This window comes from Caenorhabditis elegans, chromosome X (genome assembly GCF_000002985.6).
Source record: "Caenorhabditis elegans chromosome X".
Lineage (NCBI taxonomy): Eukaryota > Metazoa > Nematoda > Chromadorea > Rhabditida > Rhabditidae > Caenorhabditis > Caenorhabditis elegans.
In genome coordinates this window covers 5,192,923-5,204,662 of record NC_003284.9, presented here as the reverse complement: position 1 = coordinate 5,204,662, position 11,740 = coordinate 5,192,923, and the positions used below count along the sequence as shown (strand labels likewise).

Below are 11,740 nucleotides of genomic sequence, written 5' to 3'. Positions count from 1 at the left end.
TGTTCTTATTTGGTTCCTATAATGCCGTTGAAGCATAACTTTGTGAACACAATATATACCTGAATTTCATGAAGTTTCAATTTTGGGACCGTTTTGGACGGTATTTACGCTATTTTAATTTTGTTTTTAAACGTTTTTCAATTTTCCATGTTTCCAACCAATTATTGAGGACATTTTTTATAGCGTACTTCTGAAAAGCTGAAGACAATCCAAATTTTCTCTACACCTTTTATCTGTTTATAGCGTTGAACTACCACATCTTCACATCCTGCCAAATGATGTTAGTAAATGTGTGCAGGAAAAGCATAAACTCGCTTCTAATCGTCCGTGCTCTTACATCCATTTTCCCCTTACTCTCAATTATCTCGACTTCTCGCCGACACTTGATGGATTTCCGCTTCACAAAACTTCATATGCAAATGACAGGTGTTTATTTTTGTTTTTCACGACCAGATGGACAAAATGGTTTCAAGTTAATGGAAAGAAATAGTAGTAGATATTGAATGTTTTGGGATGGAATTGATAGGAATGTGGAATATACTGAACAAAACTATTTTGCACGGTAGAAAGTAATCTAGTTGCAAGAAGAGCATGAACACTATTGAGCTATGGAACATAAGAAAAACCGGAATAAATTTGGGAATCGTGGAAGAAGGAATATTTTTATAGACTGGAACAAATTTTTTGGGAAAGTTTTCTTTTTTGGAAAGTTTTTACAGGTTTGGAAATGCAAGGAGGAATTATTATTAAAACTAGTTAAAGAGCTATCAAATTCTAACGCAAGGATTAAAATGTAAAAAAATTAAAAATGATTGGCTTTGGAATATTTAAATAAGGTAATAATTAACAAAGAATTAATTGGTTAGAAAATCAATTGATTTGGGATTGCTCAAATGCTTGATTAATAATGTTTGATTGAGGGTCATAGTCATTCCAGTTCATATCCTGATTGATCATTTGTGATCCATCATACACCAAGTCATCACACATGTTCATCTAAATTATACATATTTAATGTTGCCTTTTTGAAATAATGACTTACATCAGCAGATGTATGCTGCTGTTTTGGATCGGAAGTCTCGGTCCAGCTATTCAAAATTGCAGTCAAATCAATATCGTCTAGTGGGCAGCTCAGAGGATCGGCTAAAAAGTATACACTGTTGAGAGGCTGAAACATTTTTGGAGTAACTTACAATCTCGAATATTAGCGACCATTTGATCAATGTCTGGGAAGTCGAAATCAAGATCATGCGTTTGACTGTTTTGAGCAATAAATTCTTGATTCGAATCTTCATTATAAATCATGTTGCTATGGAATTGATTCACGTCATGGTTCATCACATTTTGATCAAACTGTGGTAGAATTTCCACAATATCGGACTGTTTGCTTACAACCTCTGAATGTTGGGAGTTTTGAAGAGGTGACTCATTTTGCTGAGAAGTATTAGATTCAGCACCATTGCTCATAGAATATGTTATTTCCTGTGGCGAGTTTTCCTGTTGGAATGCCATATTTCTGCTGTAAGAGCCATCAGAAAACACTGATTGTACGCTGTTTTGGCTTTGTGTGCGCATTGGAGAAGATACTTCAGATGGAAGCGAGATCACTTCATTATCATATTGCTGTTGTTGAGGCTGCTGTTGCTGTTTAGTCTGACTTTCTTTTTGTTGACTGCGTGAAGCATCAATGACAGTTTTGAAGATTGCTTCCATGTCGACATCAGATTGCGAGCTAACTCTTTGTGGCACGTGAGGATGGTGGAACTCGAGGAATTGTTTTTGCGAATTTTGCTGTTGATTTTGTTGCTGAGATTGTTCAACTGGGATTTTTTGTTCATTCGTTGAAGAGATAATCTGAATCACATCGTTATCAACAGCCTGTTTCTGCTGCGCAGTCTTTTTGCTCGGTGCTGTTTTTGTTGTTCCATTGGCATTCCTTTTTCTGGCTGGAGCTTTCTGAAAAAATGCACAGAGTTTAAAAAAAAAGCAAAGATAGTCACGTTATATTACCTTTTTTGTAACCTCCACTGCTGTGCTATCAGCTACAACAGGCTGCTCGCCAGTCGTTGATTTGGCACGGTTGTTCTGCTCTCGAGTCGTACGATAGTCATGTAGCAAAGAAACAATAACGAGAGCTGTTCTGCCATCCTGCAATTGAAATTGATAAGATAACTCGGGAAAACTTAAACTATGCAAACCTGTTTGATCAAACGAGCAATATCATCTGTAGCGGTGTTGATGTGTAACTGCTCAATGAGACGTGTTTCAGCAGTACGAATACTATCTTGTTGAGTAGTGAGCTCCTGTAAAATATAACTTGTTTAATATTGAGCACAAATATGAGATGTTAGTGGCCACTCACATTAATCATCTGAAAGTTTTGGCGGCTTTTTATAGCATGTTGAATACATCTACTATTCACGTGCTTATCCAACGGTGCTGAAGGAACATTTTGTCGCTGTCTCTGTTTCTGTTGTTTTTTAGCCAAATTAATTTGCTGTTGCTGTTCACGCAATGTGTCATGGTTTTTCTGAATCAATTTGACCAGCTCATTAATCTTGGCTTGTTGTTGAGTAAGAAGATCTTCTCGAGCACGTAATGTCGCAGGTGACAACCTGCAATTCCAGACTGACGATAAACAATTGTGTCTGGGGAAATGAGTGAGGAATGTCAAGAGGGATCAAAAATAACTTGAACAACTGTTCGGTGGGCGTTCGAGCAATACTCACAAATTTTGCATTGTTTCGAGATCCATCAATTCTGCAGACTCGCTTGTGCTTTCCGCTACAGCGCTAACAACAACAGGGCTACCGGAAGTGGTTGCAATAGGATCGCTGACAGGCATACTTGGGGATGGTCCAGCCTGGTCAGCAACACATGGACTTGCTTGCAATCTGGAATACCGTAGAACATGAAATACTGTGGCGTGAAAAATGGAATTCGCACAGCAAAACACACACTTGATAAAAAAAATGAGACTTTATAAATTGACAACAAAACAACTCGAAAACCATCTTAAAGGTCGAGTACCGGATTTTGAGTCCTTGTTTTGTCAGACGCAAAATGCCCCAAGACTTCCGAATTCCGTAACGTAACGTTTTAAACATTTCTAAAAAAAGTAATAATGGTTCAAAGTTTTAGGAAAAAGGCTTATTTTCAGCTAATGTCTCAAAATTTAAGATTTTCAATTACATATAGGTACGTATTTTTTTCCAAAATTTTAAACAGTTTACATATTTGAAGAATGTTCAAAACTTTTTGATACGAAGTTTGGTAGTTATGGGTCATTTTGGTCCTAAAAAAACGATGTCTCAGATTTCGGTACTCCATATTTAAATTAATATTGCACTACACACAAGTTAAAACCATTATTAAAACAAACAAAAAATAATTAAAACACTTCAGGCTAGCATCCATTGTTATACGGGTAAAAGCGATTAAAACCATAAGAAAAGTTAGAACAATCGTTAGGGCCTGGATACGGATACATTCCCGCATACCCATTCTGTGCCATCGATGAGTTAATGAAGTTCGGTTGCTGCTGAGGCTGTTGTTGAACATTCTGTTGTTGTTGCTGCTGCATTGTGTTTGCCGTAGAGATATTAAATATGTTTGAGATGCTTTGGTTCACTGGAGTTTCAATTACTTGCTCTGAAAATGAAAGTAAGAACCTAACAATGAAATAGCATTCTTACGTTGGTTCAAATTCATCGGGCGAGATTGAGCTATTTGCTGTTGCTGTTGAGATACATGTTCATTTGATTGTTGTGGAATAGTCTCAGTCATCCCAAAGTTTTGAAATTGGAGCTGAGAGTTTTCTGGTGGTGGTGGCACTGCTGCTTGGAATGCTCTGCCGGTACCACCAAATGTGTTTTGACTGTCATCATTGGAGCTGGCGGAAATCAACTGAAATTTGAAACTTATTGAATTCAAAAATATTTCTCTAACCCTGCATCCGGATCCAAGATGAGAAAAGCAACTATTATCCTTCATAAAGAATCCAGTTCCAGTCTGATTCATGTCTCCAAAAAAATTCGAAGAAGAGTTCTGGCTGGATTGGCCGTTGACCATAGTATTGCCATTTTGACTGAAAACTAATGGTAAAGAAGTTTTGAGTGCATTATATTACGTGTTGCTTCCTCCCATAAGATTGGTATTATTGACGAGGGTTCTGATTGCATTGGTGGTGGTCGAACCTTGGTTACAGCTGTCCGCAGGAATGGTTAAACTGTTTTGAGGTGCAACTGTGATCTGTAATACTCTATTTGGAAAAAAAGCCAAACAGCTATTACTTTTATATCTGTTTTCCCACACATGTCTGTGTTTTTCACTTTTCACCTTCTCTTCTTCACTCGACAGATGTTTTTTTTCTGTGTCGTATACGTATTTTGACAGCTCGTAGAAGTTATAACTCGAAAAACGGATAATAGTTGCACACATATCCCGTTCACGGTTTTAAAGCAACAACTGTCGGCTGGCGTTTTATTTGAGAGATGACACGCTACGACAATGCTTTTCAAGAGCTTGTTATTTTCCGGAAAATTTTTGTTGAAGCGGAGAAAGCGCAGAAATGTTCCGTTTCCCTCCCACTTCTCATAGTTACAGAACACATTGTTGATTGATGAAATGACAACAAGTCAACTGTTTCGAAAAGGAAGTGAAGGATGGAAAATTCTCTTGAGAAACGGATAGGTGGATCAAAAAACGGCAGCAATGGCCAAAGGCCACTCTTGATTTATGGGGTTCAGCTCCGTTGGCGGAAGTGTTGACAACATTCCGGCTCAATTACACAAAAGCCAAAGAATTTGTGGGATATATATTTTGATGCAATTGAGAAATTGAGATGAGGTGATAACACAGAGTAACAAACTACACACTTTAAAAATTAATGAGATTCGGGGGTTTTCGAAATAACTTACAGTAGTCTGTTTTTCCAATCTGGACTGTAGTGCTTTCTTTGGCTTGGATATCCTCTTTTTCTTGGCAGGTGGGCCCTCCACTGAAGTTGATGACATGGAATTTTCATTCGAAGAAATACATTGCGAGGAATTTGAACGCGCACCATACACGTTTGAAGTTCCCATATCAGGACTGCTGGAAAAAACACTCGATTTTCGATCTCTATTTCTATACTCGTTTATTGTTTGCGAAGGTGGAGGAGGATCACAACTATGCGTGACGTCAAATGGCCACCTTCATTTTGTGATCACTTCGCCCGATGATCAGAAACAAATGACAGTTGTCTTCGAGTCAAAAATGTGTGTGACGTACCTTTGAACCTGCAGAAGTGCTTTCTTTGCTTGATACGCTTTCAGGGTGGCCGCCTGAGCCTCGTACATTTGATGTCTATCGGTGTACTCTTTCATATTTTGACGGTTCCTTTCTTCCAGCACTTCATTTTCATGACCTCTGAGTCGTTCACAAAGACGAGGCTTTGGACCTAAAAATTCTCGAATAAAATGAATTTAGAATTGATAATCAAAACCTGTGTGCGGCAATGATCTTTTCTTGCACGCACTGCGGAGGTCAGTGGTGCACATTTCAGCAATACTGGGATATTGCTTTAGTCGAGGCTCTTGCATAAGAAGAATCTGAAAAGGGTTGTAATAAAATCTAAAAATAATTAAATGTTTACCTCTGTGCCATCGGCTGAAATAGTAGTCATGTTCTGAATCTCTTGCAGTTGTTCAGATGTGATTGGAGAATTATTGTTCAGAGCCATCAACAGTTGAGTTGTAGAATTGGCGTTCATTGGGATGGTACATGGGCTTGTTGAAGGTAAAATTGAATTTTTGATTGGGGAGCTACTGGAAGATGAAATCGAATTTGATCTCATGTTCAAAGACATGTTAGAATTAGTGCTTGAAGGCGACAGAACATGGTTCTGAACGCTCATTTGATTCGAGTTACAGCTCAATTGGCTCAATTGACTTGGATGTTGTTGTGATTGGGAAATCTGGAAAAATAACTTATGAAATACTCTTGACCTTCACAGACGGAACTAAAAAAAAACAACGAAACGCCTACCGAGTTCATGGAATGTTGAGTGGGTGGCGGCTGGTCCATATGGCTCAGATGAGGTACTTGATCCTGAGTAGTAGGATTTACTTGGAATGAGGGCATCATTCGGTTTCCAGTTTGGAATCCAGACTGCAGTTGAGTTGAGTTCATTGATAGATGAGGTTGTTTCAAGGATAAGTGATTTTGGTGATTAGATGAGTTGTTGGGAGTTTGTTGCATAACTCTATTTGATCGATTTTGTAGATTTGCTTGGAATACTACCTGCTGAGGTTGGTCAATATGGTACATGGAATCTATATTCTGGTGTGATTGATTTGTAGACTCCATTCTGCTTGGACGCAAGATCGGTTGCTCAGACTGTTCACTCATATTCTGATTATAATCGCACTGGTTGACTTGTGACGATTGATGTGTATTGTCGGTCAGTTCATTTTGTTGCAACTGACATTGGAGCCCGTTAGATAAATGAACAGTTGATGATATTGAGTAACTTCTGTCATTTAACGTCAACGGAGGAAGTCGAACTGATGAATCCTCTGAAACCAAGTTATAGGAAACCATCTGATTGCTTTGGTGGTGATGTTGTTGCATGGGATTTTGCTGAAGGCTCATCATACTTTCTTGTGTCATTTGATTACTATTACTGCCTTGGTGCAAACTGCCATCAATCGAGGATTTCTGAAATATCACATGTTGGTAAGTAAGAGTAAAAAGTAAAAAGTGAGTGGGTGAACAAAAGACAATAGTTCAAAACATTCAAGGCGTTTCCTTTAGTTTTCCCTATCTCCCTCGAGTCGGGTTACCTGATCGTTGAAAACACGATTAGATGGGTCGCCTCCTGTTGTTGCCGGCCTCATCGCATGTTGCTCAAGATTGTTGCTTCCATTTGATGGCCGTTGATGGGGACCACTCATTTGAGACGGCTGTTGTAGATGCTGGAACAAACAACTACCGAAGGATAGAAGCGGGGCAAAAAAAAGTGGTGGCGAGACAATTGCCGAATTATCACGATTAGACCAAGTATCAATTTTTGTTTTCCTTCGTGTTTACCATCTGTCTAAGATTCTTCCAGGAAGAACCTGCACCTAACAGCATCTTTTGCCAGTTGGCACAAACAATGTGTATATATCAAAAATATTCGGTACATGTTTTCATGTTTGATATGTGATATTTTTAAATTTGAGGCGTGGAAGTTACTTTACAATGGAGTAACGGTTATGGGTATTTAAAACGTACAAACCACAAATGTGCTCAAATGAACGAAACTCGTAATGAAACTTCAAAAAGTTTTCAAATTTTTTATGGCAGATCAAAATTTCAAAAAAAAAACGGCATATTTATAGCTAAAATTTCACATTTTAGTAACTTTTCCTTGTCGCAGCAAAATGAAATTTACCTCTCAAATAGTATCATCCTTCATTGCGTATATTGGTAGTTTATCTCACGTGAATCTTACGTATTTCGTTTATGAGGGTAAATTTAAAGTATATACATAGATAACCATGTCTATACATAGATAATCCAAAATTTGCAATAAAAAAGGATAACTCAAGAAAAGCTAACATCCGACTACTGTGTCACGGAAAAGTGGTTGAAAATTTAAACTGAAATTAGAATAAGACCTTTTGTTCAAATTTTGAACCAAAATAACATTTAGTAAAAACATTTAGATGTTTCATTAAAAATTTCGTTTCAAGCACATCGCGTTGGATAATTATTTCAAATGGTGATAGCAGTATACAAAAAAACAAACAAAAATATTGGTAAGAGGTTTCAGTACAATCACTAAACACCACAGAAACAAAATCGCTGAACGAATTTTCAACTCTCAGCATTTTTTTTCAATATTTCACATAAAGAAAAACTACAAAAACAAATTCAATTAAACGCAAATAATTCTCATGTTCAGAAAAATAACTTGTTGCAAAAAGAAAATCTCTATAAACTTCTTTTCTGTTTTTTGAGTTTTTGCACTGAACTTTCTTAAGATTGATCTTTTTTCAGTTTGTTTTTCTTTTTTGTATATTGGATATGAATGCCACAGATGTGATAGTGATAGACATAGCGAGATCCAATACACAACTATCAAATTACAGAAAGTTTATGGTTTGAAAAAATTTTTAAAAAGTTTTTATAGCAACTGATATCACAAAATTTCTAGTCTAACTATAACGTAACTGTAACGTATCAGTAACAAAACTAAAAATGTTAAGTTCAAAGCTGTCACTTAAAGCGTGAACTTTTAGTTGTTCACAAGTTCACAAAGAAATCGACCCACCCAGCTAATTCTTCGCTGGTGGTTTTTAGTTTTACGAGAAAAATAATTTTTGCACTTTCTCGCGGGCCTCTATTTAATTGGTTCAGTGGCCATATGGACGTTCACATTTCTTTGTGAACGGGCTTTTTCAAACTAACATTCATGTAGCTGCCGATGGAGTTCATATCTGCACCATTGGAGGAGTGATGCGGATGTTGATTAGGTGTTGATGTAGGTTGGTTTAAAAGCTCCATACTCTCTGAAAAAGTGCACATTGGATGATGAGGAAAAGTACGTCAATAACAAAAAAACAACAACAAAGCGGATTTACACATGTGAAAACTTTGTAAAAGCTTAAGAACGGCGTAGATCTAAGGATATTGATGATTCATGCAGAGGAGAGAAATAGTGAGAAAAGAATTGGAAAACAAAAGCTGAGAAAAGTGAAGCCAACATTGGCGGAGGTTAGAGTAAACGACGATTGCAAAAATATGACAATGGTGAAGGTGAAAAACGCATGAGATATAGTGGCAAACAGGCATTTGCTCAAAATCTTTGATCAGTAGCATTCCCCAACTTCTCCCCCCCCCCCCTTTGCCATCTTCTTCCTTCAGCCGATCACTTTTTATCGACTCAGTTGAAATAGCAGTCGTCCGGCAGCCGCTATGCAGCTCGGCTTGCCAATCCACGCTTCTTCCTGCTTCAAGTTCTTCTCCGCGATGCCGCAACCGATCTCTTCTTTCCGTCTTCGACTAAAACCGCTCGTACCTCACAGTTGTTTTGTCAGGTTTCTCGCGTTGCCGGCATGGCCCCGCCGCCGAATATTCAATCTATCTCTCATGATTAGTTCGATGATCAGTTAGAAGAAGTCCCCCGAAATTGATGGGCACCTCATAAATTTACACGAGCTAGGAGCAAGCGGGGATAGACATAACGGATTGCAAAATGAGTTGTTAAGCTAGAGAATATTATATAAAACATTTTTTTGTAAAACGAACGAATATCATAGTAAACTTTTTAAGAATACTGTTTTGAAGTTTTGAATGGGCAGTATGTAATGAAACCTCAGTTTGCACCTACATATTATAATTTTTGGAAGTCGTCCAAAAAAAAGTTATTTTTTTACGATTCTTTAAGCCAATTGCACTCAAACATTAAAACTGTAAGAACATATAGCAATGCTCGAACCCATACAAAATTTCAGTATCATTATTTAAAGTGCAATTAGACAATCGAACATGAATAAACAGTTTTTTTTGGATTGACGACTTTGATAAATACTAGAAAAGTTTTATTTGGATAGTTAGCCACTTTCAAATAAATATTAATTTCCAAGAACATGCATAAAATGTGATCGAAAAAAAACTAACAAAGTGATATTTCCAAATAAAACTTGTATGGCTCAGAAAGAAAGAATGAATTTTAAAAAACCGTAAGGAAATTATTTGAAAAATTTCGAATCACTTAGCTGTGCGACTCATGGACTGGCCCTAGAGCAGGAGCCGAGATGCCATCATCTATTATTACGAATATATTGCGATTTTTTCGCCGATCTTTTCATCCGGTTTGTATTTATTTTTGTAACTATCTTCTTTTCACTTTTTTCCGGAAAATACTAAGAATTTTTCGAGAAACGCAACGCTGACAGTTACTGTTAATTTTCAGAATGTTAAACAAGAAAAATCTAGAAATAAAGTGGAGGTATTTCCTAGTATTTTCTAGAAATGTCAATTCATAGATCAAATTTCGTCATGGGTCCACGTATCTCATGACTTTGAATCAAAACAGATCACATAGCAAACTGATTTTTTTCGAGTTTCAAAAAATTTAAACAACTTGATTAAGTTGCAGTAATCGAAAGGAAATTCGGGAACCTGTTTGTTTGATTTTTAAGAATCTCATAAAATTAGGGGTACCTTTTCAATAATTAAAAATTGTTGATAAGAGCTTGGAAATACTTTGTTCCAAAAAACAAGATGTAATTTAATGATGCATATACATAGTACATATAACAATTGAGAAAAATTTTTTAGAAGAAATTTTGAAAACAATAATGAAGAAAGCCCCAAAAAACTGGCAAAACTGTACCTAAAAAACGGGAGGTCGCGTTTAAGACATTCCAGAAGCTAGATTCATCTATAGTTTTGTTACCACTTCCTGATAAATGTTAAACTAAAATATATTATATACCTAAAAATTATTGAAAACATTGAAGTCATTCTTGAAAAAGTACCAAAATATCTTCAAATCTGAACTCGATTCGTGAGAAACTTTCTGAGAAGCATTAAAGTAGAGATACCTTTCCTAGATCTCAAACACCGATGTCATGAAAAAAGGTGATAAAAGTCGAAACACTTTGCAATCCATGAGAACCAATAAAAATTGAACAGAGGACCCAAACATTTTTGCAGGCGGACGCGAGAAAACACTAGTACACATTGGCAGACGGAACACTTTTAGTAGCAATAAAGCGCGGTTGCTAGTTCGCGCCGCCGAACAGCTCACCTTTTTTTGATGGCCGCATCAGAAAGATACCACACTTTTGTGTGGTGATAACGAATTTTGAAAAGGCAAAAAAAGAAACAAAAACAACAATCAAGTAAGATGGCAACAAAAAATAAACAACGTGGTTTAAAATCCGATCACATGGTTTCCAGTGGGAGGATGGGGGTAGTACTCAAGTACAGATGCTTCCGCTAAAAATTTATTGTGAAACGGGAAGCAAATGTGAATTTTATATGCCTCCCCCATGGTCTCTCTCCCGCTCTCCCTCTATATCTCCCTCATTTTTGTGATCCATGTACACGGAGGGAAAGATCGAGAGAGGGGAAGACAATGGGAGGAAGAAACATCCAAGAACATCTGTGGTCTCAATTAAACTTATTCATTGTTTTCATGCTGCCATGTATTTTGATATTCCGGGCGTGGTAGTGGGCGTCTGCGGGGTGAAGAAACCAATAAAGCAGCGGCGCGGGAAGAACATAAGAGTAGGCCAAGAAACTTTCGGAGATTTACGGGAAGTGGTTCAAAATGCTATCTTTTTATACCACTAGAATAACGTTCAAAAAACAGAAATCATTATCAATTGTCAAGAAAAAAATATCAACTGTCACGTGATCACCCATAATATTAGAATTCCGCGACGGTAATTATACAAAGACGTATTCCAATAAAGGAGTACAGCCAGTGAAAAAATAACAAATGGCAAAATCTATAGTGCCAAAATGAACATATCTGATTTTGTGGCAAAAAGCAGTAAAACCCAATTTGATTCGAAGTTGTTGATTAAAAAATCGTTTTCTTTTAGATTTATGTTTGAAATATTCACATTTTAACATTGTAGGGGTTCGAAAATGAGTTCTAGATTTTTTGAAACGCGACAAAAACTCAGTTTGCGCCCCTTATGGACTCAATATACAAATCTTCCGAAAATTTTTTTAACATTTTAAGAATGACATTTGG

At 36.9% G+C, this 11,740-nt stretch overlaps 1 protein-coding gene and 4 non-coding genes across 7 annotated transcripts; 1 reads left to right on the top strand and 4 right to left on the bottom strand.

Moving 5' to 3' along the window:
- Positions 1–388: 388 nt before the first annotated feature.
- Positions 389–8,553, bottom strand: pqn-62 (SAP domain-containing protein; the record flags this gene model as incomplete). Of its 3 annotated transcripts, none has more annotated exons than NM_001313446.4 (18): positions 415–996; positions 1,043–1,143; positions 1,194–1,956; positions 2,011–2,148; positions 2,199–2,303; positions 2,363–2,615; positions 2,730–2,894; positions 3,501–3,651; positions 3,696–3,906; positions 3,949–4,087; positions 4,130–4,251; positions 4,920–5,094; positions 5,272–5,440; positions 5,486–5,591; positions 5,636–5,956; positions 6,028–6,699; positions 6,825–6,956; positions 8,437–8,553. In NM_001313446.4, the coding sequence occupies 18 exons, from the start codon at positions 8,551–8,553 to the stop codon at positions 871–873; spliced, it is 3,966 nt and encodes a 1,321-aa protein (NP_001300375.1). The 3 variants fall into 3 exon arrangements, with proteins under 3 accessions (NP_001300374.1, NP_001300375.1, NP_001368582.1); NM_001380960.1 differs by having other exon boundaries at positions 871–996; positions 8,437–8,532; NM_001313445.3 differs by lacking the exons at positions 6,825–6,956; positions 8,437–8,553 and having other exon boundaries at positions 389–996; positions 6,028–6,651.
- T03G11.12 lies at positions 4,711–4,773 on the bottom strand. The gene has a single exon (NR_131719.1). It is a non-coding gene; the product is annotated as an Unclassified non-coding RNA T03G11.12 (non-coding RNA).
- Positions 4,711–4,773, top strand: T03G11.18. The gene has a single exon (NR_131720.1). It is a non-coding gene; the product is annotated as an Unclassified non-coding RNA T03G11.18 (non-coding RNA).
- A 276-nt stretch (positions 8,554–8,829) lies between the features above and the next one.
- On the bottom strand, positions 8,830–9,114 carry T03G11.17. Its single transcript, NR_071005.2, has one exon. It is a non-coding gene; the product is annotated as an Unclassified non-coding RNA T03G11.17 (non-coding RNA).
- A 1,793-nt stretch (positions 9,115–10,907) lies between these two features.
- T03G11.19 lies at positions 10,908–11,109 on the bottom strand. The gene has a single exon (NR_071004.1). It is a non-coding gene; the product is annotated as an Unclassified non-coding RNA T03G11.19 (non-coding RNA).
- Between the last annotated feature and the right edge of the window lie 631 nt (positions 11,110–11,740).